The 23,576-nt window shown below is 38.7% G+C and overlaps 1 protein-coding gene across 2 annotated transcripts in view; it reads left to right on the plus strand.

Moving 5' to 3' along the window:
- Positions 1-22,036, plus strand: part of tle2b (TLE family member 2, transcriptional corepressor b) — a 63,877-nt gene extending 41,841 nt beyond the window's left edge. For both annotated transcript variants that reach the window (XM_027169668.2, XM_027169669.2), the window contains exons 6-21: positions 1-44; positions 1,661-1,735; positions 3,975-4,149; positions 5,783-5,799; positions 7,089-7,220; positions 8,889-8,942; positions 10,403-10,567; positions 11,106-11,232; positions 11,321-11,490; positions 11,724-11,800; positions 16,268-16,517; positions 16,887-17,134; positions 17,252-17,399; positions 17,494-17,644; positions 17,825-17,901; positions 19,287-22,036. The exon at positions 1-44 is cut by the window's left edge and continues 19 nt beyond it. In XM_027169668.2, coding sequence (XP_027025469.1) covers positions 1-44; positions 1,661-1,735; positions 3,975-4,149; positions 5,783-5,799; positions 7,089-7,220; positions 8,889-8,942; positions 10,403-10,567; positions 11,106-11,232; positions 11,321-11,490; positions 11,724-11,800; positions 16,268-16,517; positions 16,887-17,134; positions 17,252-17,399; positions 17,494-17,644; positions 17,825-17,901; positions 19,287-19,394 — 2,018 coding nt within the window. In that variant the 3' untranslated portion in view covers positions 19,395-22,036. The remainder of the gene's footprint in view (positions 45-1,660; positions 1,736-3,974; positions 4,150-5,782; positions 5,800-7,088; positions 7,221-8,888; positions 8,943-10,402; positions 10,568-11,105; positions 11,233-11,320; positions 11,491-11,723; positions 11,801-16,267; positions 16,518-16,886; positions 17,135-17,251; positions 17,400-17,493; positions 17,645-17,824; positions 17,902-19,286) is intronic.
- Positions 22,037-23,576: the final 1,540 nt, after the last annotated feature.

The raw sequence follows: 23,576 nt of genomic DNA on the forward strand, positions 1-23,576 counted from the left end.
TCAGCGCTATCTGTGCTCAGATCATCCCTTTCCTCTCTCAGGAGGTACGCTGACAGTGATTGACGACTCATCTCGCTCTCTCGCACACACTCCAACACGGACACACATACACACTCACACAGGCAGACCGTTTCATCATCCTTGTTGAAGACAACGCTCAAATTTCCTCTCATTTCCACCTATTTCCAGCTTTATCAGCTCTTTTCTGATGAGTGTCCTCTAAATAGCAGACATGTTTGTCATCACAACACCTTAAAAGCAGCTATTATTTTTCTTATTCCAGTGAGAAGTCGGGTCATTAAACTGAGCGCTGCTTGGTTAGAGTAAATGTGGCCTGCTGGCCCTCAGGAACTCACAGTGTTGGATATTGACTCATTATGTACTGTATAGTTGTTTGAAAATGTGCTTTTCTTTCAGCTTGTGCTTCATCTTACACCAGCAGTACTTAGACAAGATCTGCTGTATGCGAATCTTCCAATAACTCACACACTTGATGTCTGTGACCTTTTTTCCTCCCTTTTTTTTGTTAAACTGTTTTTAAAGTATTTTTAGTTGCATTTAGTTCTATTCCATCTGCATAAGAGAAGTTTTTCCCTTGTGTTTAAATAGGAGACTGATTTACAGAAACCCAAAAAGAAAAATTAATTTAACATCCAGTCAATTAATTACTTTTTCCACTTCCACATTTCCCACATTTTTTTAAGGTTTAATTTATTTTGACTTTGGTCTTAATTTCTTCATTAAAATTCTACAGTGATTTAAGAATATTAGGACTATGGATTCGTTAGTGTAATATTTCATGTGAAATTTTATATTATCACAGTGCTGTAGGGAATTTTTTTTTATTAAAAAATTTTAATAAAATTTTAATAAATTAATAAACTAAATAAATAAATAAATATTTTAATAAAATTAAATTTTAATAAATTTTAATAAAAATTAAAGTTCCCAAACTGGCTTTTTTTTATGTACTAAAAATTAAAACAGTTCCTCATTTAGTTTCTCAGCTTTTAGAAAACTATTTGATCAATCTTTTGTGAAATGAAAAAACAACCGGATTGCGATTAAAACTCAGGACATATCAGGAGGATTTTGGCCAAGTGATCTGACAGTTCTCTTGTAGCTGTTTGACTCAGTGAAACTTCCAGGAGTTGCACAGTTAACAAAAAGCATGATGCAGTTTAATACCAGCGCAAATAAAGCTTCATAATGCAAACTGTGATCCCACTTCAACATTAATGCAAATGGAGCTGGATCAGGAAAAAACATGTATAGCCCATTTATAGACATATGACAAAATTGAACCCATTTCAGATCCCTGGACAGAAAAGGGCAGCATGTTTTGTCATTATTATTATTTTTTTTTTGTTAATAGGTGTATGAGTGTGTTTAGCGACAGGGTGTATTTTCCTCACTCTTATTGAACATGTGTTTGTTAGTTTGTTGTATTTGTTTATCTGGGTTTTTGTTTGTGGTGTCTGTGGTTCCTCCTTTGTCCACTTTGTTGCTGTTTCTTTATCATCTTGTCTATATTCATTTATAGATATTACATATATTTACAGGCTCTCACTGTGTGTGTGTGTGTGTGTGTGTGTGTGTGTGTGTGTGTGTGTGTGTGTGTGTGTGTGTGTGTGTGTGTGTGTGTGTGTGTGTTTTGTAGCACCAGCAGCAGGTGGTGCAGGCTGTGGAGCGGGCTAAGCAGGTCACCATGGCAGAACTCAACGCCATCATTGGGGTTAGTGACCTCTGACCTCACACCTTGTGATTTCTTTTCTGACTACAAACACACACAAGCAAACACTGACAGAAATGTTGAGCTGATGACTTCCACTCATCAGGAAGTACTTACATTACCATCGGAATAAACGGCTATATTTTATTTAGTATCCACTATTGATATACCTCATGATATAAATTTTATAATCCTAAACCCAGATATATGTCAATGCATAACCCTAAGAACATGTCAAGCTTTTTATGGCTTTAAAAATGGCTTTTTATGGCTCACTTTCTCGTCTGTTAGTCCTTGAAATCGGGGTGACATTGCTACTTTTGGTTTGTTTCCTTTTGGTATTATTTGGTTTGCTGTTTAACTTTACAAATTTATCAGGATCAGATAATGAGACAGAACTGAAAATATATTCACGGAAGCATTTTATCTACTGGTGAGTAACTGAACACCAGAGAAAGTCAAACAAACCATTTACTGTATAAATATGCCAAGAAGTCATAAAATTCAACTAACCACAAAGCTGATAAATCCATAACTCCATAATGGTAAAGTGAAAAAGAAAAGAAAGAAATAAGTAATAAATAAATCATTTTAACTCTATCCAGCATTTCTTTTTTTGGTTGTTTGGGCCAGATGTCCAGAACACATCTCACTCCTCTGGCACACATCTGACCCACCTGCAACCCATAACACAGCAACTTTGCTTCTTGCAGTTGGCTTGAATTCGGGTTGAATTGTGTTCTCGCTGCAATGAAGCTGCACGTTGACTAACCTGAAAGTGGACTGATGCTAGCTCTTGCAGCCTGGTTGTTTTGATCCACTGTGCTGCTGCCAAAACAAACCTCTGAGAGGGGTTCGACACAGCAGGCTTCCATTCAAACAGACCAAAAGAGCTTTCATATACACAGACATTTAGTCAGTTTGAATCAAAACCTGGTGTGTTTCTCCCTCTTGGTACGGATCATTTAGAAGGTCAGAGTACTGCAAATGCACTCTTGATGTTGCATGTTTGAGTGATATGGTCTTGGTCTGCTTCCAGTCCAGCTGTAGGGTGGTTTCATTGCATTAAGAAAGCAATTTGACCAACCGAGTTAGTCCCAATCAAGTTACCCAAAAATGGTGTGTATTGTTGGATAACTTTTTCCATCACTGCTTTGGTGGCTCAATGGTTAAGGCTCTGGTTTACTGATCAGAAACTACAGAAAGACACTTTCTGCTCAATGGGTCTTGTATCCTGGATGTTCCTAAAAGGTGGGAAAAAGGAATTTCACTGGCTGTAAACTATTTGTGAAAAATAAAGACTTCTTGTTCAACTAAACTGAGCCCAGGGCAAAGCTGGGAGCTGCCTCATGCCCCATGTACTGAATAGTTGGACTATTGAGATTAATGAAATGAATTGCTGCATGTCTTTTAAGGTACTTAGTTCTATAAATACTGAATGATTTATTTAATTAATCATTTGATGCGTTGCTTCCTGTCCTACACGTCACTCAGCCACCATTTTTGTTTTTTGCTTCATTTCATTATGTGCAGTGTGAAATTAAACTGAAACAAGTAGAACCAAATTAAGCAAAACTAATTTCAGTCAGATTTGGTTTCAGGAAACAGACTATTAGGTGTACTGCAATTTTGCACATGTAAAAGCTTCCATAGGATACGTTTATATTTTCATTCCTCAGTGAAGGAACAAAAACATCAGGAACTGTTTTCAAAATACTTAATACTCTCTCTCTCTCTTTCTCTCTCTCTCTCTCTCTCTCTCTCTCTCTCTCTCTCTCTCTCTCTCTCTCTCTCTCTGTTTCTTTTCCTCTCTATTTCACTATGTTTTTCTTTTTTTCTCTGTTATTGTGTTATTGAGCTGTGTGAGCTCCCACAATGGAACTTAACTTATGTAATATGATCAGAACTGGGAAAAACTGTGCCAGAGAGAGTCTCAACAGCAGCTAGTCTTGTGCTAATCTACACACACACACACACACACACACACACACACACACACACACACACACACACACACACACACACACACACACACACACACACACACACACACACACTTTTCTGTTTTCTTTCACTTTCTTTTACTTTTCTATATCTGATCATATATCTTTCTGTCTGTCTGTGTCTGTCTGTCTGTCTGTCTGTCTGTCTGTCTGTCTGTCTGTCTCTCTCTCTCTCTCTCTCTCTCTCTCTCTCTCTCTCTCTCTCTCTCTCTGCCTGACCTGTGCTTGTGAAACAACAGCAGCAGCTCCAGCACCTGTCTCACCACACCCCAGGCATCCCACTAACCCCCCACCCATCAGGTCTGGCATTGGGTGGTGCCTCGAGCCTGTTGGCTCTCACTGGGGCGCTCGGCGTCTCTGCTCACTTGAGCAGCAAGGATGAACGCAATCACCTGGATGCTGAGCACCTTCGAGGTACTGCAACACATCTATGCTTCACACTGTCATTACAATACACAGCTGTAAATGTGGCTCAGTCCATATTTGTTTCATTTCTGATGTTTGCTCCATCCCATATCAATCCCATAGGCCTGGCACCAACATTTTGAATGGTGGCAGAAAGTAAAGTTACAGTTAGAACTTTGGAAAACTCTTGGTTTTATTCAACATAATTGTTTTTTTTTTTAAAAGATTAAATAGTTTAATGATGTTTTAATGTTGTACTTATAGCAAGGAAATTGGAACATTTAAGCAGAAGCCTGTGATTTGATCTCTGGAGTGAGGACTTAATAAATCTAAATCAAATAAATCCACTTAGTGAATTGTAACTAGTTTATAAGCATTCTAGCAAATAAATATCTTTATTCAAACCTGCATGATGTTTATTGTAACTCAGTACTGTATAAAAACCTAATTAATACTTGAATAGCATTCATTATTTTTTTTTTATTTCACTGTGGTTGAATTTTATGTTAAAATATATTGTATTTCTCAGTTGATCACAATGAGCTGCTAATCCTGAGGCAGGGCTGAGGGTGTGAGATTGATGGGGTGATGGGGAATAAGTGGGTGGGGTAAGTGGGTGGGTTTGTAGGATGGATGGATTTTATTTACACTAGAATAAATGAAACACACTTTGATGCCCCAAACCCAGAGCCTTTGGCCAATCCTCTTTTTCTGTCCTCAGGATGTTTTGTGTTTATTGAGAAATGGTAATCATCCTGTGCTATCAGTAGGTCTGAGGTCACTTCTGCACCATATACAGATCCCAAATGACCAGGATGCTGTCAGTAAAATTAAACATGGACCTTTCAGCATTGCACAGCTTCCAAATGTGACATGATAGGCATAACCTGTAGTCAGTGAATCCCAACAGCTGCACAGAAAGCACAGGCACTACTTGCGCAGAGTCCAGGTAGACTTTAAAGTTGACTTAAAACTGTTCACCAAACTTACTGATCCAGCCATTTTTTAGCTTGGCCACAGCCTCCGGTACAAACATTTCAGTGAATATCTGGAATTTGTGCTTCTTGCAATTCCTGTAGATTTTTCAGGTGAACTTTCATGCTGCGAATCTCCCATTCTACCACATCCCAGAGGTGTGCGTGCAATGCTACCATATGATTGGCTGATTAAAATATATTGGCTGTTATTTTCACTCTCCTGTGATACAAAGCCACAGGGTTCTCCATGTGAGCATTAACAGGGATTTTAGCTGTCATCATGCTTGCATTCACATTTCTGGTCATTTCTGAAAAAACATTAAGAGTCAAGGATATTTATTTTTTCCATGGATTTTGTGTGTGTGTGTGTGTGTGTGTGTGTGTGTGTGTGTGTGTGTGTGTGTGTGTGTGTGTGTGTGTGTATGTGTTTAAGAAATGCAGTGATCTAGTTCTGGTTAGCATAGCTGTCTGCAGTAGTGGATGTTGTGAAGACATCAGTACAATGGATGTATTTTTATAGCCGGTCAGGGTTTTTCATTGTGACCTTGACTTGCCCAGAGTGTTGTTATTATTATTCAGAGTGACGTCAATTCCCTCACTTCCTTTCTTCCTCTAATTCTCCTTTCTCTCTCTCTTGCTCTCTGTCTGTCTTTCTCTGCTCTCAGAGGGTGCACCCAGCAGGGTGAGTAACATACATGTGTGTGTGTGTGTGTGTGTGTGTGTGTGTGTGTGTGTGTGTGTGTGTGTGTGTGTGTGTGTGTGTGTGTGCATGTGTGCATGTGTGCGTGTGTGTGTCTACTTATGATAAATGTCTCTGGAGTATTTTAAAAAATGAAGAAGAAGAAGTAGAAGAAGAAGAAGGAGAATCATCATTATTATTACTGTTATAATAGTCCTATTCAGACAGCAAGAAAATTAATTAATGAAAATAAATAAAATGTTCTAACACATAAAAGAGAGCAGGTATAAAACACAATGGAAGTAAAAGTAAACTGTTTCTAACAGGGAGGCCTGGAGGGAGTTTCATAGCTGTGAAGCATTAAAAAACATAAAGTAGCATCACCATTTGTTTCTTCATCTGAAGATCAGCATCTTAGCATCATGCAGGATCAACCTCTTGCAACGCTTGAAAGATTCTCATTATCAGTGTGTGCTTTGAACAATAAAACTGAATGAAAATGAGTAGACTGCAGCACCTTTTATGGCCATTTCTTATTTACAGTCAGTATAAAACATTCTCGGCTAAACTAGCAGCACTAACAGAAGCAGCAGAGAGAGAGAAAGAAATGGACTCAGAGAGACATTTGGTGAAAGAGAACTAAAACAGTTTCAAAGAAGAGTAAAAGTGTATTTCTTTTTTTTAAGCAAACTTGATGATCCATTGATAAAAGGTTCAAAGGAAAAAATATGGAGCTCAGAATAAAAGAGAGACTTTGGGGTCCTAATCAATTCTCGTTCATCATTTTAGTGTTGCTGAATGAGGAGGAGAGTGCAGGAGAGGAGTGGGAGAGCGAGAGAGAGAGAGATCTGAGACGAATAAGACACAGAAGGCTTGTTGAGAGTACTGGCCTTCTTTGTACTGTTTTTTTCCCCACTCATCTTAGTCCAACTCACTTCCTGTTTGGAGTAAAAAGATCATGGATGCAGAGAGATTGAAAACGTAGATCTTAGAGCGGTTGTGCTGTTACAGTTGGCAAAGATACAGACTGGCATTTATACAAATAAAAACTTTGCTTTTTGACTGTAAACTAAGAATGCCATATGAATGTACGTTCAGTTTATAAGCATGATTGTCTCATCGGTGTGTTTTGTGTGTGTGTGTGTGTGTGTGTCTGTTTGTGTCTGTGCTGGCGATGCATAAATATGTGACATTGCTTGTGCCCATGTCCTGTGAGTTTACGGGTGTTAATTCTCTCTCTCTCTCTCTCTCTCTCTCTCTCTCTCTCTCTCTCTCTCTCTCTCTCTCGATAGAGTAAGTCTGTGTCATCAACAGACAGTCAAGCTATAGAGGAGCGTCAGGGCCCCTCAGGAGTTTTCCCCTCTCACACCAGCAATGACGCCAAGAGGAGGCGCTGTGATGATAAAGATGGCCCATCACATTATGTATGTCCCATTGCAAAGTCATGACCTAACACAGATCCCCTAATATGATTAGTTATTGATGTCTACACAGCATACTGCCCTGTACACAGAGCATTTGGTACCAGAACTTTTGCAACAACAAACTGCGACTATACTTTTCCATTAGCCTCATACTTCAGATTGTTTTTTTTTTTTGTTCTGTTTCTTTGTTTTATTGTTGTTGCTACTAAAAATGCTCAGTGCAGGGTTTTTTTTTTGGATTCCAGTCAATTTGTTGTTGCTTTGTGCTGGTTAAGACAGAACTGAAAGCAAATTTATTATTAGATTTAGTCTCTGCAGTATATTCACTATGAGTTGTGTCTCCTTACTGTCTTTAATGGAATCCTACAAGAAGCAAAAGTCTAAATATGACTCCATAATCACCCAGGCTAGACAATGACTTTATAGAAGTATTTAATTTAATCTTTTGCCTACCAATGAATGTATTGTCTACAATTTCAATAATTAAAAAAAATTAAAATACCTTATAAAGATGCAATTTGTGTCCAAACTGGGTTGTACTGTACTGGTGTTCCTTCAAATCTCCTAGGCACTGCTCAGGCATAACCATGCTCTAGTCTAGTCTACAAAAATTATTAGATCAACCCGTAGTAAAAAAAAACCAAAAACGAACTGTCTGATTGAACATAGACCCACTCTATTTATGATTATCATTTTCTTCCAGACCCTAACAGCAATTAGAGACCATAAAGGCTAAAATTCTGCAGCAGGCTGCCAGATATCCATTATGTACTACACCACGCTCTAACTGTAATAACTTAGGAGATGCTATTATCCAAGAAGGTCTCGATAAGTTTAGTCCTTTCAGGTTTAACTGCACTACACTTTGATGATGTTCTACAGCCACCTATGTCCTTCAGCCAGTACCATCTACATTAGTTTTAGAAAGATTATCTGACATCAGGAAGCTTTCACTAAACACATATTTCTCTTTCAGTTTAAATTTGAAATCCCAAAACATCTAGACCCCTCCAATCTCTTCCAATCCGTCCCATTGGCTTTCTTTTTCTCTAAGTAACAACAAGCACAGAGTAACTCAGTGTGGTTTTCAGAAACATCTGCAGATCAGATAATCAGCACTGGCTAAAGTTATCCACGCTCTGCTGCTTGCTGCAGATTAAGGTTCGGTTTCTGTTTTAGTATCACTGTTTGTCAGTATCAATGGACTTAAGTGCAGAGAAACATTGCCGATATGGGAATTATACTAACCCCACAAAACACTGAGAAAGTGCGTGGTTTCATAGTTGCCAGATCGAACTGTACTACTGTAATGTGCAGATGGCTGGCTGGATGACCTGCTACCTTTCTCAAGAGTTAATTCACAATGCAGGAAATCAGGCTCTTAAGTGGGAAAGAGGGTCAGATATGGGGACTTGAGTTATGGACTCACACTTACAGTACGTTGCTGTGGACAACTTGACTTAGACTTGAACTGTGACTCGATGGAGTCATAGCAAATAATGTTGTACATTGTTGATTCTGCCTTTAATACACACGCACAAATAGCTTCGGTAGATTCCGGGAGTGTGTGAGGATGTATAATGTAGCAGTGTTTTACATAAGTGCAATAAAATGTGTGTGTCTGCTTTAAGTACTGTAACATTTTCCATTTTGCTCTCTTTCTCCTAGGACAGTGATGGAGACAAGAGTGAAGACAACCTTGTGGTAGACGTCTCTAATGAGGTATGTACTGATTATGTCTGGTATGTACTTTGGATTGATTTTTAATTCTCTGTGGTCTTCTTGTGTATAGAAAGTTCACACAGTTATATAGAATGCTGAGAATGCATGAAGCCTGAGAATGCATGAACCTTATTTCATGCATGAACCTTACTTATATCAGGTTTTACAAGGGGACGTTAAAGGGGGATGTTAAAGAAATTGAAGTTCTTATAATAACCTTCTCTTCAAGGTTCTGATTTTGTTAGAAAATTAGCATGTTTGCTTCACACCTCCCGGCTTGTGGGTTTGATTCTCGCCTCTGTCCTGTATGTGCAGACCTTCTATGTTCTCCCTGTGTTTTTGGCCTTTCCTCCAGGGTACTACAGTTTTCTCCAAGTCTAGTGACATGCATTGTAGACAGCTTTACTAAATTGTTCATAGTGTGTGAGTAAGTGTGACTGTGCCCTGTAATGGCTTGGCACAACATACTGGGTGTCCCCTGCCTTGTGTCCTGAATACCCCAGGAGGATCTCTTGGTTCCTCTCGACCTTGGATAAGCACTATACAAAATGAATGGGTGGACAATTCTTTCAATTTGTATTTAATTCAAAACAGCTCCTGTTAGCTTTGAAATACTTACAAACAGGCAATGTTTGTATACCTTCATGAATTATTCTATAAAAACAATTCTACATAAATTTAGCTTTCAGATTAATTTTTATTCATTCATATTCACTTACATATATTTCAATTACTACAAAAAAATAAAAAATACATAGTTTAATAATAGGGATTTAATGTGTACCAATAAATTGAAAAAAAGTATCCTAATTGGTCTCTAAAGTGAACTAATATTTTTTTTTTTAAATTCTCTTTATAAAGATAACTCATATGAAGCTACTTAGTCCATTCCCTGAAGCTTGATAAATAGGACATTTTGTTATGATTAAATACAATTTTCCACTGTCTTCCAGCACAGTGCTGTTTTTTTCCTGTGAGTTAACGAGGCCATGGTGTATTCCTTTCATCGTTCAGCAAAGGCTGTGTTATTAGTTTAGTATAAGCTCACAATTTCTCCACAATATTTCAGCCTTTGAAATTCCTCATGTGGCATAACGAAATATGTTTCCTCCCCATAATTTGCCTTACAGACACAAAACAATATACACAAACTCTCCCTGCGTGAGTGTTCTGCAGTCTTGCATAATAGATAAACATCAGTGAGCGGAGAAAGAGCGACAGAAAGAGGAGGAGTGAATAAGATAAAGAATGAGAGATGGGGAGAGAGAAAGAGATTATGAAGCTATTAAAATGCATGATATCTGAGGCCGTATATTGTAGGTGTCAATGTTATAGCTGAATAAAATCAATTGTGTGCTGGGAATGGAATTGATCGGATTTATTAATACTGGCCACCTTCGCATTTTCTAATTACATTTCTGTTCCTCCTGGTCTGTGTGTTCGTATCCGTCTTTCTGTAGGACCCTTCCTCTCCTGTGGGCAGCAGCGCCCACTCTCCTCATGGAAACGGCTTAGACAGGGCACCTACGCTGAGGAAGGAGCTCCCCAGATCCCCAAGTCTCCCTCCAGCCCCCTCACCTCCAGATCACAGCCCCACTCCAGGAAAGAGCAAGGACCCTGCACAGGTAAAGCTATTCAGTTCATTCACTTATCTCTAAAAATATTGTGCGCTCTTCTTACTGTATTACCTCCTGACAGAGCTCTAGACTTATGGTATTCTTAGTCTGTGACCTAGTGAACCATTGTTGATGTATTCTTTGATAGAAACTGCAAAGCACTTTTGTACGTCGCTCTGTATGAGGACGTCTGTCAAATGGCATAAATGTAAATGTATTTTCCATGAAAAAAAAAGTATTTAAGTAGGTACTATAAGATACTGTTGATACTTTTGCCTTAAATTGATTTTGTCAAGCTTTAAAGATTGATATGATTTTATTGTGTATTATATTTACACTGAGGGGCTGAATTTCTGTTAATCCAATGTAAAGGGTATGTTTGAAATCAGTGTTGAATAACATTTGTTTACTAATTCTTCTGATGTCTAGTATAAAGCAAAGATAATTTTCTGTTTGGAATTTTTTTTATCCTTTTACCACTTTTATACACTTTATTTAAATTTGATCATCGATAACTGGATATTGGATTTTTTTTGCTTTTCTGCAGTCAGAGAAATGCCAGTCACCATCTTCGAAGTCAGGCAGTAGTTCCCCCTCACGCTGTGAGGCCCTCACCCCTGGGCCCAGCACCTCCTGTCTACGGCTAGTCACTAAGTCCTCAGCAGATCCTCTGGGTAAATGACAGCTGTTACACTCTCAGTTTGCCCTTGATTCACGATAGAAATAAAATGTATCTCTAACAAGTATGCTTTGTCTTAGCAGCTTTGCGCAGTCCACTTTCCATGACCTCAGCTTCTTACCCAGCTCATTTTGGTGTTGTGTCCCATGCTGGACTGAACGGAGAGCTGGCCAGTCCAGGCAGCTTTGGTGGCTCAATCACTCTCTCACCCCAGATCAGTACTGCAGCTAGTGCCTACACACGTAGCCCCATGGAAAGTACACACACACACACACACACACACACACACACACACACACACACACACACACACACACACACACACACACACACACACACACACACACACACACACAGCTCATTAGCTTGCAGTGTTTACCAAGTGTTAACCAGACATTATTGTATGACTTTGACCTTCATTTACAATGAGAACAGTCAATAAACGGTCTCCTAAAATATTTCTGTTCATCCCGTTGTGTTTTGCAGGTGGCGTATGAATCACGCTCTCACCTCAGGCCCTCAGGGCTGTCCTCCTCTCTGCCTGGCTCCAGTGGGGGCAAGCCGTGAGTTTCTGCCTTTATGGGTTTTGCTTCAGGCTTTCTTCCTTAACATCCCTCCATGTTTGGTTTGAATTATACTGATGTACCCCAACTGGAGAACATATGGGCCATATGTCACATCACTAATGTCTGGCTTATAATAATGCATATTTTGCTGAAGCACGTAACTAATGACCATTGTGTGAAATCCTTGTGCATTTTCAAATTGGCTTACACACAAGCACATTAACTTAAGTTTGGTCAAAATTGTCTGGAGTTAATTAAAGGGGCCCTTTCTTATTTGTGGCTATGTGTTTTCAGTAATTGGTTACATGATCATGTGATCAATTATTACACTCAATACCTCTTAAACACAGCATATATTTTCACTTTAGAACAACATAGCTGCTCATGCTTAATTTGTGGAATTGGTGTCATTTTAAAATGCTTTCATATCCTCTTGCCCAACCAAATTCTTTTGTATGTAAGTATACTGTATGGACTTTGTATTTTGGATGTAATAGTCACTGTTAAGGTATAGTTTAATGAGAAATGACATTTAAATTATTCTAACCGCATATTTGGTCAATCAGCCAAGACATGCCATTTTTTTCCTTCTTTAGTTTTGCACTGGGGCTACAAGTCTAATTCAATTCAATTTAAACAATGAACAGTGTCTCAAAGCAGCTTAAAGTTAAATATACAAAGATTAATATAATACAAACATTCTAAATTCTAGATGTCCTTGATAGCTTCAGCATAACACAGCATCATTTAGCTGTACAATGGCATTTATTTTTTATAACTAACTCTGTCATTGTGTGTCTTAAAATCATACCTATAAATCTATATAACTACTAAAGAACACGATGTGGTTTGAGCAAATATTTGTAGAAGTTATATTTACTTCTAAACACATGCAGGCCTCATAGTTCTAGTGCAAAGCTAAAGAAGAAAACATGACACACACAAAATTTGTGCTGTTTGCCTACATTTGGGACAATTGGTGTAACAAAGAGGTACTTTTACAGCTTGGGGCTCTTTTAGACACTAAAAGCACATTTCCTATAAGGACAACACCTCACCTCAGGCCGACACGGCTGTTTTTGATCCTCACATCTGGGTGACTTCCTTATGATGATTGATTGATGCATTGAATCAGTTTTTCTTGGTGTTGAGAATACAAAATGTACAAATCTGTCACCCTCAAGAAGACTACAGATTACAGTATACAGCGTTCATACTGTATGGCACGGTACTTACATCATATATACCAATATACCAAGCCTGCTATATCTGAAACATGTACCAGAGACATTATTTAAAATGCTGTAGTGCATTTATTTTTTGGAATGAATACAGTGCATTTATTTATTCTGCAGTGACAAAAAAAAGTACAAAAAAATGCCAATGCCAATTCTGTGATATTGAATAAATAAAATAAAGCGCATTCCAGACTGCTATATGCAAGGCCGTGCATCTTTTTAATGTGTCACTGAGCCTCATTATCGACTCAGATTTGCAGATTTTCTGTTCGGGTTCATTCAGATCCTGTGTGGTGCCTTGATTGTGCTGAAGCTGCCTGATCTGCACAGCTACATAGTATATCAGAATTAGAGGAATTTGCTAAATAGCATCATGGGGTGCAAAATGAGATCCAGTGGATTTAATTACAAATGTAAGCACACAAGTCCACCTCTGGTTATTAATTATACCTCACACCGATGTGTCTCTGTTGAGTCTTTAGGTTATGAAGCTTCAGTCCACTAATTATATCTTCAAGACAGCTTGTCTTAAGTTTATTGTATGGATTAGTCAGATATCTAATTACTATTATATTATAGTGATGTTTACAGACACATTGTATATACAGTATTACAATCTGATCAGTGGAATGTATTTTTCTTGACACCAGGCTTTAAATAAATTGTAGCCTATTTGTCCTGCTCTATTTTTTTAATATATTTTTTTGTCTTATTTTTTGCCCTGTTGGAAATCATCTTAAACCAGGTATATCAATCAATCTGCTGATCCTTTCTGCAGCCCTTGCAAAATAATGTCCAGCGTGAGCCACAGATAAATCATGTAGAAAAACCAATATATGTCATCATGTATTCTCAGATAAGGGGGGAACACCCAAAACATCTGAGGAGTGACATTTCAGAGCTGCACAGTTTCACAACACAACATATAATGTAATGTTATGCACATGCTTCATTCTCTCCAGTAAATATGTGTAGACATGACAGATGGTCCATGTTGAAAGCTTTCTGAGTATTTGCATAACAATAATATATTTATATTCAGCTTTTGCTAATTCGTTGTTCTTTATACAAAGACGTTCACAGCACAAAGGGTGTAAGAGTGAAAGAATGTCTGTTAATGGGATGTGTAAAAGTCTTACTATGACTTTTTGAAGGTTGGCCATATACAACCTGTCATATGTAGACCGAAAATGATGTATCTTTAAGAGTTAAATTAAGGTGAATCATGACCCAATTATACATTAATTAGAACGTCTTTAATAGTGCTGACCAAAAAATACAGGCCCACAGATGTCCCAGGTCAGTCAGCAATCACTGGTCCCAGGTCTTTGTTCATAAATCACAATACTATGTTATTGTGACTAATATATTATTTACTCAGATTTGGTCTCCCATCAATTTTTTCAATCAAAATATCGACCAGCTAGACTTCAACTCAGTTTTATTTCTATGGCACGTTTAACAATATACAATAATTTTACGGAAAAACAAAAATCCAGAATAAAAATGAGCAAGTTAATGAGCTAGCCTGCTGCAATGATGGCAAGGAAAAACTCAATGAAACGATATGAGGAAGAAACCGTATGAGGAACCGGACTCAATAGGCAACCAATCTTCATCTGGGTGACACTGGAAACTGATTATAAATAATGTCCTTTCTGCAACTCTATCATAGACCTCACAATCTTACAGCGGTCTCATGACTTTTGTCAGGGGGATTAAGGCTATACATATTGGAATACAATACACAAATTCTTCTAGCAACATTTGTCATTTCAATCTCAAATACAGCATCTCTCATTTGGACTGTTATGCCATTACCTTCATCTAATTAGTGACTCCTCATAACTGGATGCCGACCTACAGGGTAACCAGTGGGACTCCAACGGATAACACCTCAGACTCTGTGATCAGGCGTGAACACTAAAGTCTATGATTGGATAGTGAATAGTGATCTCATGACTGTGTGCCTAAAACCAGACTCTTTTCACTGGTAGCTTGTCTGGACAGACTGAATTGCACAGCTTTGTTCACATTACAGATCCCCTCATATCTTTCAAGAAATATCTTAGGACTCAGAAGGAGAAACAACCTCAGACCTCACCATCCCTGTGCATGTCTATGTATATTCCTTCCTAGGTATGTTCTGTGGGCCTGTATTTTTTTGATCATACTGGTTGCCAATGTTGTTAATTGTTTTTATTATGATGATGAATGTATCAGTTACATTTTGGTTTTATGACCAATTTTAAGCAGTTTGGCTATAGTTAATAAACTTATTAATTTAACAACACTCTCTAGTTGGGATTTGGCAGCATCAGTACTTAAATGAAGTAATTAAATAATATCTTTGGGGACCAGCTGTTAAGAAAAAGAAAAAAGAAAAAATATTCAGGATGGAGTAGTATGACGTATTACCAATAAATATGATGATTTTCCAATAACAGCAACCCAAAGGGTTTTATTCCCCTCATACCACAGTAATATGCCACATATTTTTAAATAACATTACATCATAGTTTAATATTAAGCAGTTTTCCTTAAACAGTTTATTATTTAATTTAGATGTATTATAATGAGTCACTGATTAATACGAAATCAGTCAATCCAGTAATATATTTCTTGTTGGCTTGTTTGAAACACAATACACAGCAACAGGTCCGCTCTGTCTCTAACACTGACCTGAGATGAACCGAAAAGCTGGGCTGGTAATTAGTGTTGACTGAAGTCTCTGAAACAAATGCAAATGAATGAGTGGCTTTGTTTGTCTCTAACAGAATGTAGTGTTTTGGTGGCTGTTAAATAATACACATCTTCTCTTTAAAACAGATTGTTATATTGCAGGTAGACTTTTTAATTTCTTGTGATTCTTGTGATGTACAGTATATCTCAAGAGCTTCTTCTGAAAAAACTGGAGGTAGAACCATAGTTGTGTCCAAGAGTTAGTCATTAAAGTTCCTTTTCATTATTGTTTGTAATTTTGTAATTAACATTGTTTATGAAGCTGCGATGTAGTTGTTTGTAGTGGAAATAGGTCGATTTCTATGAAAGGTGACTTTAATGTAGCTGAGCTACAAACAACTTTTAGAACTTTTAGAACTTAGTTGCATATCCCTTACCTGGCTTGAAATATTATGTCCTGTCCTAAAAGACAAAATGTTTTCTCATAGAACACATTATTATGCAATCAAACCACACTTTCTACTGTTTCCCCTCTTTCCTCCAGTGCATACTCATTCCACGTGAGTGCAGATGGACAGATGCAGCCTGTGCCTTTTCCTCCTGATGCTCTCCTGGGCCCTGGCATCCCGCGCCATGCTCGCCAGATCCATACACTCAGCCATGGAGAGGTGGTGTGTGCCGTCACCATCAGCACCTCCACACGCCACGTCTACACTGGTGGCAAAGGCTGTGTCAAAGTGTGGGACATCAGTCAGCCAGGCAGCAAGAGCCCCATGGCCCAACTGGACTGTCTGGTCAGATTCCAAATGTGTTTTTTTAATGAACGAAAACACAAACACTTTGTGTGAATGTCTGATTCTTCTTCTTCACAACATCTGATATTGTCAGATATTGGATTGTGGTTGATGTTAAGTTTAGTTGCAGTCTAATAATAAATCAAGTCTTTTCTTATTCATTATTCAAAACGTATTAGCTAGCTAACTTGTCAGCCTCATTCACTAGCTAGCTTATTTTATAGTTACCTAGCAACCAGTTAATGCATGAGCCTAGTGTGTCTGCTTTCTCACGTTGAAACACAAATTCTCATATTCACTATAAAAACAATGAGAAGACACTGTGGAATGATTATTATTATACCACCTCCTCTCTGTTCCTCGGATCAGAACAGGGACAACTACATCCGCTCATGCAAGCTGCTCCCAGATGGGAGAACTTTGATAGTTGGAGGTGAAGCCAGCACTCTGTCTATATGGGATTTAGCCACGCCCACTCCACGCATCAAGGCGGAGTTGACCTCCTCGGCTCCAGCGTGCTACGCTCTGGCCATCAGTCCAGACAACAAGGTCTGTTTCTCCTGCTGCAGCGACGGCAACATCGTGGTGTGGGACCTTCACAACCAGACACTCGTCAGGTAGCTGTGAACAGCAGGGACGGATTAAACTCTGTGCCGTACATAATGACGTGGGGTGTGAGGATTTCTGCGTGTGGTTGTTGATGGATGTGGTGTTTGGGATGTGTTCCTCCACAGGCAGTTCCAGGGCCACACTGATGGGGCCAGCTGCATCGACATCTCCAACGACGGGACCAAACTGTGGACTGGGGGCCTCGACAACACGGTGCGCTGCTGGGACCTGAGAGAGGGCCGACAGCTCCAGCAGCACGACTTCACCTCCCAGGTACTGCAGCCCCAGGGCATCATGGGATACAGAGTTTCACTACTTTGTGTGTTTTTATCAATCTCACAATTGCTTCTATTTTGTTTGTGTGTAGATCTTCTCCCTGGGCTACTGTCCTACAGGAGAGTGGCTGGCAGTGGGGATGGAGAGCAGTAATGTGGAAGTGCTGCATGTCTCCAAACCAGACAAGTACCAGCTGCACCTTCACGAGAGCTGTGTGCTGTCACTCAAGTTCGCCTACTGCGGTATGAGTAAACACCCACATAACCAGCCAAATGGTGCTGTTTCTCTGCTCGTAGAATTTCTAATTATCTGTTTGTGTGTGTGTGTGTGTGTGTGTGTGTGTGTGTGTGTGTGTGTGTGTGTGTGTGTGTGTGTGTGTGTGTGTGTGTGTGTGTGTGTTTGTCTGTCTGTCTGTGTCTCAGGTAAATGGTTTGTGAGCACAGGAAAAGACAATCTGTTAAACGCATGGAGAACACCGTATGGAGCCAGCATCTTCCAGGTAAGTGAGGAAAAAAGAGAGCTGAGTGTCAGAAATCATCTTTAGGCTATTAAAGATTTTTAAAGAAACTACAAAACTCTGTTTTATCTTTTGCTAAAATGGGCACATATTTTTGTTTATGAGTACATAGTTTCCCGGGATGAGTTAATTTCATTTATTTTTTTTTGAGCTGGAGATATTTGTGTCATTATCACCAAGTACCCAGTGTTGGTTTTCTGAGATGACAGGACAATTCTCTCCAGTCGCTTTGTTTTCCTGAGACAATCACATATTAATTTAAAATCTCAAAAAGCACATTACTTTCCAAAGATTACACATTAGACATGCAGAAGCCTGTTGCAATTTATGCCACATTTAACATGTCCAAAGCCTTCTGAGAGAAGGACGCCCTGAACACTACAGACAGATATAGACTTACATTACAGAGGGGTATCATGCTATGGGAACTGTAACGAAGAAAATGGCAACATGTGGAAAATAACATAGTGAAAATCTGTCAAAATGCAGACAAAATCTGATATGAGTGCTGTTTTATAATTAACAGTTTATCCATTTATTTATAAGAGACCACAGTCTATCCTCTTGTTTTCCTGGGGTTCATTCTTTCAGGTTTTTGTTTTGTTTTGTTGCTAAAATTTAAATGCTACAGGACAAAAAAGGTCTTTTTGCACCCCATATTTATTCCCAGTGAAGTGAATGGACTAACTTTGTTTAGCTTTTAGGATTTCAAGTGAATTATGCCATTATCTCAGGAATTTGCCCTAAACACCTATTATGTCAGGAACACAATTAACTCGTAATAATGCTGTAAATAATGAAATCTTATAAGAAAATAACATCATGGGAAAGCAAATTAAATCAATTAAACTACGTATTTAACATGTCTTTCATTTGTGTTTTTTGTTTGTTGTTGGTCAGAGTGAGGGTTTGTGCACTACTTATTTGTTGTGTGAAACAGAAATAGCTCTTTAAAAGGTAGAATGCAGTGCAGATGACTTTATTGACAGCTGAGACTGAGCTAACAGGTTGTTTACACAATTAACATTTGTTATGGGGATGTGGTAGCTTAGTGGCTAACGTGTTGGACTACTGATCAGAGGGTTGTGAGTTTGAGTCTCAGGTCCACCAAGCGGCCAATGCAGGGCCCCTGAGCAAGGCTCTTAACCCTCAACGGCTCAGATGTAGAAAATGAGATAAAAATGTTGCTCTGGCTAAGTGTGTCTGCCAAATACCATAAATGAAAAATCAGCATTCAATGAACTATCTAACATCCTGATTATTTACATTGTGGTCTGACATTTTTTTTAACCCCCCCCCCCTCTCTGTGTGTGTGTGTGTGTTTGTGTCTCTCTCTCTCTCTGTTTCTCTCTCTCTCTCTCTCTAAGTCCAAGGAGTCCTCATCTGTCCTGAGCTGTGACGTTTCCCCAGACGATAAGTACATAGTCACTGGCTCTGGAGATAAGAAAGCCACCGTGTACGAGGTGGTTTACTGAGCACATGAGGGAGTTGAAAGAGATGGATAAATGGACGGATGGATGGATGGATGGATGGATAAGTGAAAGAAAGAATGAGTTGAAAGAAAAGCACGTAACAGCTTCTGGCAGCTGTGGTGGGCAACCATGGGTGCTCTTTCCAAACAGTATTCCCCTTCTTTGTCTCTCAAGTACCATTAAGCCCCATCCCCATTCCATCCCCCTATAAGTAAAAAGGAAAGAGAGAAGAAAAGAGAGAAACACAGAAAGAATAAACAGAGGGAGTATAATTAGCACAGTGTCTAGATGAAACGCCCAGCGGCGAGGAGAAAGCTCACAGGAGACGAGGTAAGCACTTAGGGAGCTGCAGCTCATACAAACACAGATAGCAGACAATCAATACATCACTGTAATAAAAAAAACACACTGTAATGAGCCCAAATGCAACAGAGCTCGTTTCACAGCACCTCAGAGAGCAAAACAACCATGCTGCAGTCTAACGCTGGCTCTGGCTTTAGAAACTCGCTTCAGTATGTCTGCACAACTCCAGTTAAACATGCATATGGAAATTCCCAACTGAATTCTGCATCACACGTTTCCGTCTCCTGTGAGAGACTCCCCAGAGACACTAATGAGGAGCAGCTGGACCTCTCAGTGGGTTCCATGTTGAAAACATTAAACAACAGCATTTTCCGTTTTTAATTCCGGAGAACGGTTATATACGCAGAACATTAAGCATGCATGAGATTGATTATGTGTTCTGGAAATCTCCTGAACCAGAACTGCAGCTCTGTGTTTATGTTCCTGCTACAGTGCAGGATCCTGTGGCCATTTTCAGTTAAGTAAGAGAAGAGACGCAAGCTGTGGAGCTGACATTTTAAAAGCTGCCAAACATATAAGATAAAAAAAGCTTGAAAAAAACTGCAGAATCAGCTGCGCAGTGAAAACGGCCTACTGTGACAGTCATGCTGCATGATTGATTACAGGACAGACATATGCTTTGCCCTTAACTACTAAAAAAGTCTTTCTAAGGATATGGGTTGGTCACATATCATTCAGAGGTTGATAAATTGAATTGTATCTTATTTTATCATTGCAGATGAAATCATATCGTAACATGTGGAAGCTTGAGGTTTACACCTCTAATTACTACCTCTTGATCTGCAGAAACGTTCTCACACTGAAGTGGGAATTTAGCCTCATATTCTCTCTGGCTTCTCATAATGTACCTAGAAAAAGTTCTTGTGCTTCTAAATGTTCGCATTACAAAGTCTTATTCTTCATTTCCTTTTTTTTTTTTGCCACCTTACAGCTCCGGGGCCCTGGTTTCGATACCGACTCCAGGTTACTGTCTATACTTAATTACACATGTTCTGCCCACAGCTGTATGTATGAATGTGTATGTGCAGAGCATATTGGAGCATGTTGATGGGCTGAGAATATTCTACCCAGTAAGCCCAGTGTTCCCAGGATAGGCTCTGGATCCACAGATGAGACCAGTGTTTCTGGCTTGATGGGTTACATTCGTTTGTGTGTTTCTGATCTGTCACCAGTGTGAACATGCATCCTGAAATGAGGACTTTTCTAAATTAATAAATCATATACACATCAACAATGGCAAAAAATAAATAAAAAACAATCAATCATTTCAGTAGCTCTGAAACGGACGAGTTGGCAGCAGTCTTAATGAGATAGATGATTTGTGCTAAAGGTCAGCCTTCAGCTGATCAGCTGTGAGAAGGCAAAAAAGGAAAGAAGCTGGATTTGTATCTTTCACTGGCACTAAACGAGACAGCAGTGATATATGCATGCAGAGTGCTATAATATAAAAAGACATGATCTGACTGTCATTACTGCTGCAGACCTTGTATCAGATCTAGGATGTGAAAGTCACTGATATCAGGAATACCAAATAGCCAGAAATGTCACACATAACATTTCTAAGGCTATGCTATCATAATAATAATCATCACAGAAAATTCTAGATTCATTTCATCCTTAAGAGGCCCTGAGATACACCCCTGCTGTATCCCTTTATCTTAAAGAGCAGTGGTTGCCCACCCAACCCGTGATGTCTGAAAGCAATCCTCACCCTGCTGGGGATAAGATTTTGTGCTTTTAATTTGCTAAACATGTTTCTTAGCTTTGTTTTTCCACATTTATCTGATCTGTGAATCAGAAAACCTGTCTTGGAATCTGAACTAATCTTTTGCTTGCTACTTTTCCAAACTTAAAAAGAACTGTAAGATTTTTTTTTTGTAATGAACAAAAGTAATAGTGCTACAGCAGTGTTTTGTTTTCCGTTTATTGTTATGCATATAGTGTATTTGCTCCTTTCTATAAATGGGAGACGACGGCTGCCCAAAGGTGTTGGGATTTAAGTCTTGCGCAATCCAGACCACCTCCACCACCATCTCATCACATCTTACCTGTAATGGGAATTCCATCACATCTGATCATGCTATGGAAATATCTGTATATCTCTAATGCTGCCTAAGGCTTTGTTTCTATACTGAAAACAGTGGACAGTGTCCAGCAATCTCACGCTGAAGCCAAGGACGTTTTTCCACAAAGGCACAGTTGTGATATCCCTCTGTAGCACTTCATATGAGTTGTACCAGACATGCATAGAAAGCCAATTAAACCTGTGGTCATCTTTTGAACTTCTTGTCTTCTTGTTTCTGTTTAATGATCCTGTTACTACATTCTGACATCTTGACTTATTCTTTTGTGTTTTTTTAAATCTTGGTCTATGGTATATATATTTTGTTATGGTATGTAACTATATAAAATAATCAATTTGGGAGACAATTGAAACACTTGGACTTGTAAAACTGGGTCCTACACAACATTCTTGCAGGCTATGGTAGGATTCTAATTTGATTTATATTATCATGTATTTCTGTTTTCTTAAAATATAAAATTCTTAGAATTTTTTTTTAGTTTTGTTTTGATCGAAACCTTTTTTATGCCCCCCACCTCTACTTGGTGAAGACATTATGTTTTCTGGTTAATTAACGCAATATCTCACGTGGTGTAATGTTTGTAGGATTTATATAGAATTATCAGTGTAACCAGTAGATGAACTGATTAGATTTTGGAATGAACTTAAACAGGGTTAAAGTCACAACAATCCCATATGCCTGAAACACTTTTCCTATTACAGCTTCCTTCCAAGTTGAACTTATATTTTACTATGTGTTTTATTTTAACTGTAACTGTAGAATCTCAAGTGTATAAATTAGTAACCAGCAGGACTTGACTTCTTGGTGGTGGACAGGGTGAGTTGTAGTTTTGACTGTTTTTCAGCCCCAGCATCATCTGACAGATTTGTACAGACTGCTGTAGTACACACGGTACGGCTGTCTAACACTGCAGCTGTTTAAAATCTTCAGCAGCACTTTCCTAATAAACAGTGTGTTATTGAATATGCAGCGGTCTGGATTAAACCTGCTCGAGGTCACAGTGGTCCAATTCTGAAAAACCTGCTTTTGACCAAAATTGGGGTTTTTCCATGCCTACTTTTAGAAACCATAAATATATCCTACCCCAAACATGGAAATGCTTTTATTTCTTTCTAATCTTGACGCGGCTTCTTGCAAAGATCAGGATGGGTAAGGAGCAAACTGAACGGACTCAGTGGTCCAAACAGTCAGTCTGACTAAAAATATCCGAACCCTCGCTGGTGTGATTTCATCACACAGTGAATGTCATGCTTTGTTGGATAATTATGTGCCATGGCGAAACAGACAAGTCTAATCAATTCAGTTTGTAATCAGATACCAGCTGTCAGAGCATCTGAATGCTCCTCATCATCAGAACAGAGAAATGTGCTTACATGCTGTACAGACTACAATGAACAAAACATATAAAAGGTTTCAACTGCTTAATAAAAAGATTGTAAATAAAAGGACACCAGTTTACATATATTACGAGTGACCGTAAGACCTGAGACAGTAAGGAGGCTGGTGCTGAACACTTGTGACAGTTTCCATCTTAAATGAATAATTCCTTGATACAAATGTTTAACAAAACATATACTTGATAATCGACATTATAAAATACTGCAAAACCAATTGAACAATTCCGAGGAATTCTTTATTGCGTATTAAATTGAATGCAAATAAAATCAGAAAACACTGGCTTTTACACAGTAATTGTGATTGTGTAGCACTTCTGGGCTCCAGACGTTAAATTTTGTGG

Source organism: Tachysurus fulvidraco, chromosome 2 (genome assembly GCF_022655615.1).
Source record: "Tachysurus fulvidraco isolate hzauxx_2018 chromosome 2, HZAU_PFXX_2.0, whole genome shotgun sequence".
In the NCBI taxonomy this organism is placed as follows: domain Eukaryota; kingdom Metazoa; phylum Chordata; class Actinopteri; order Siluriformes; family Bagridae; genus Tachysurus; species Tachysurus fulvidraco.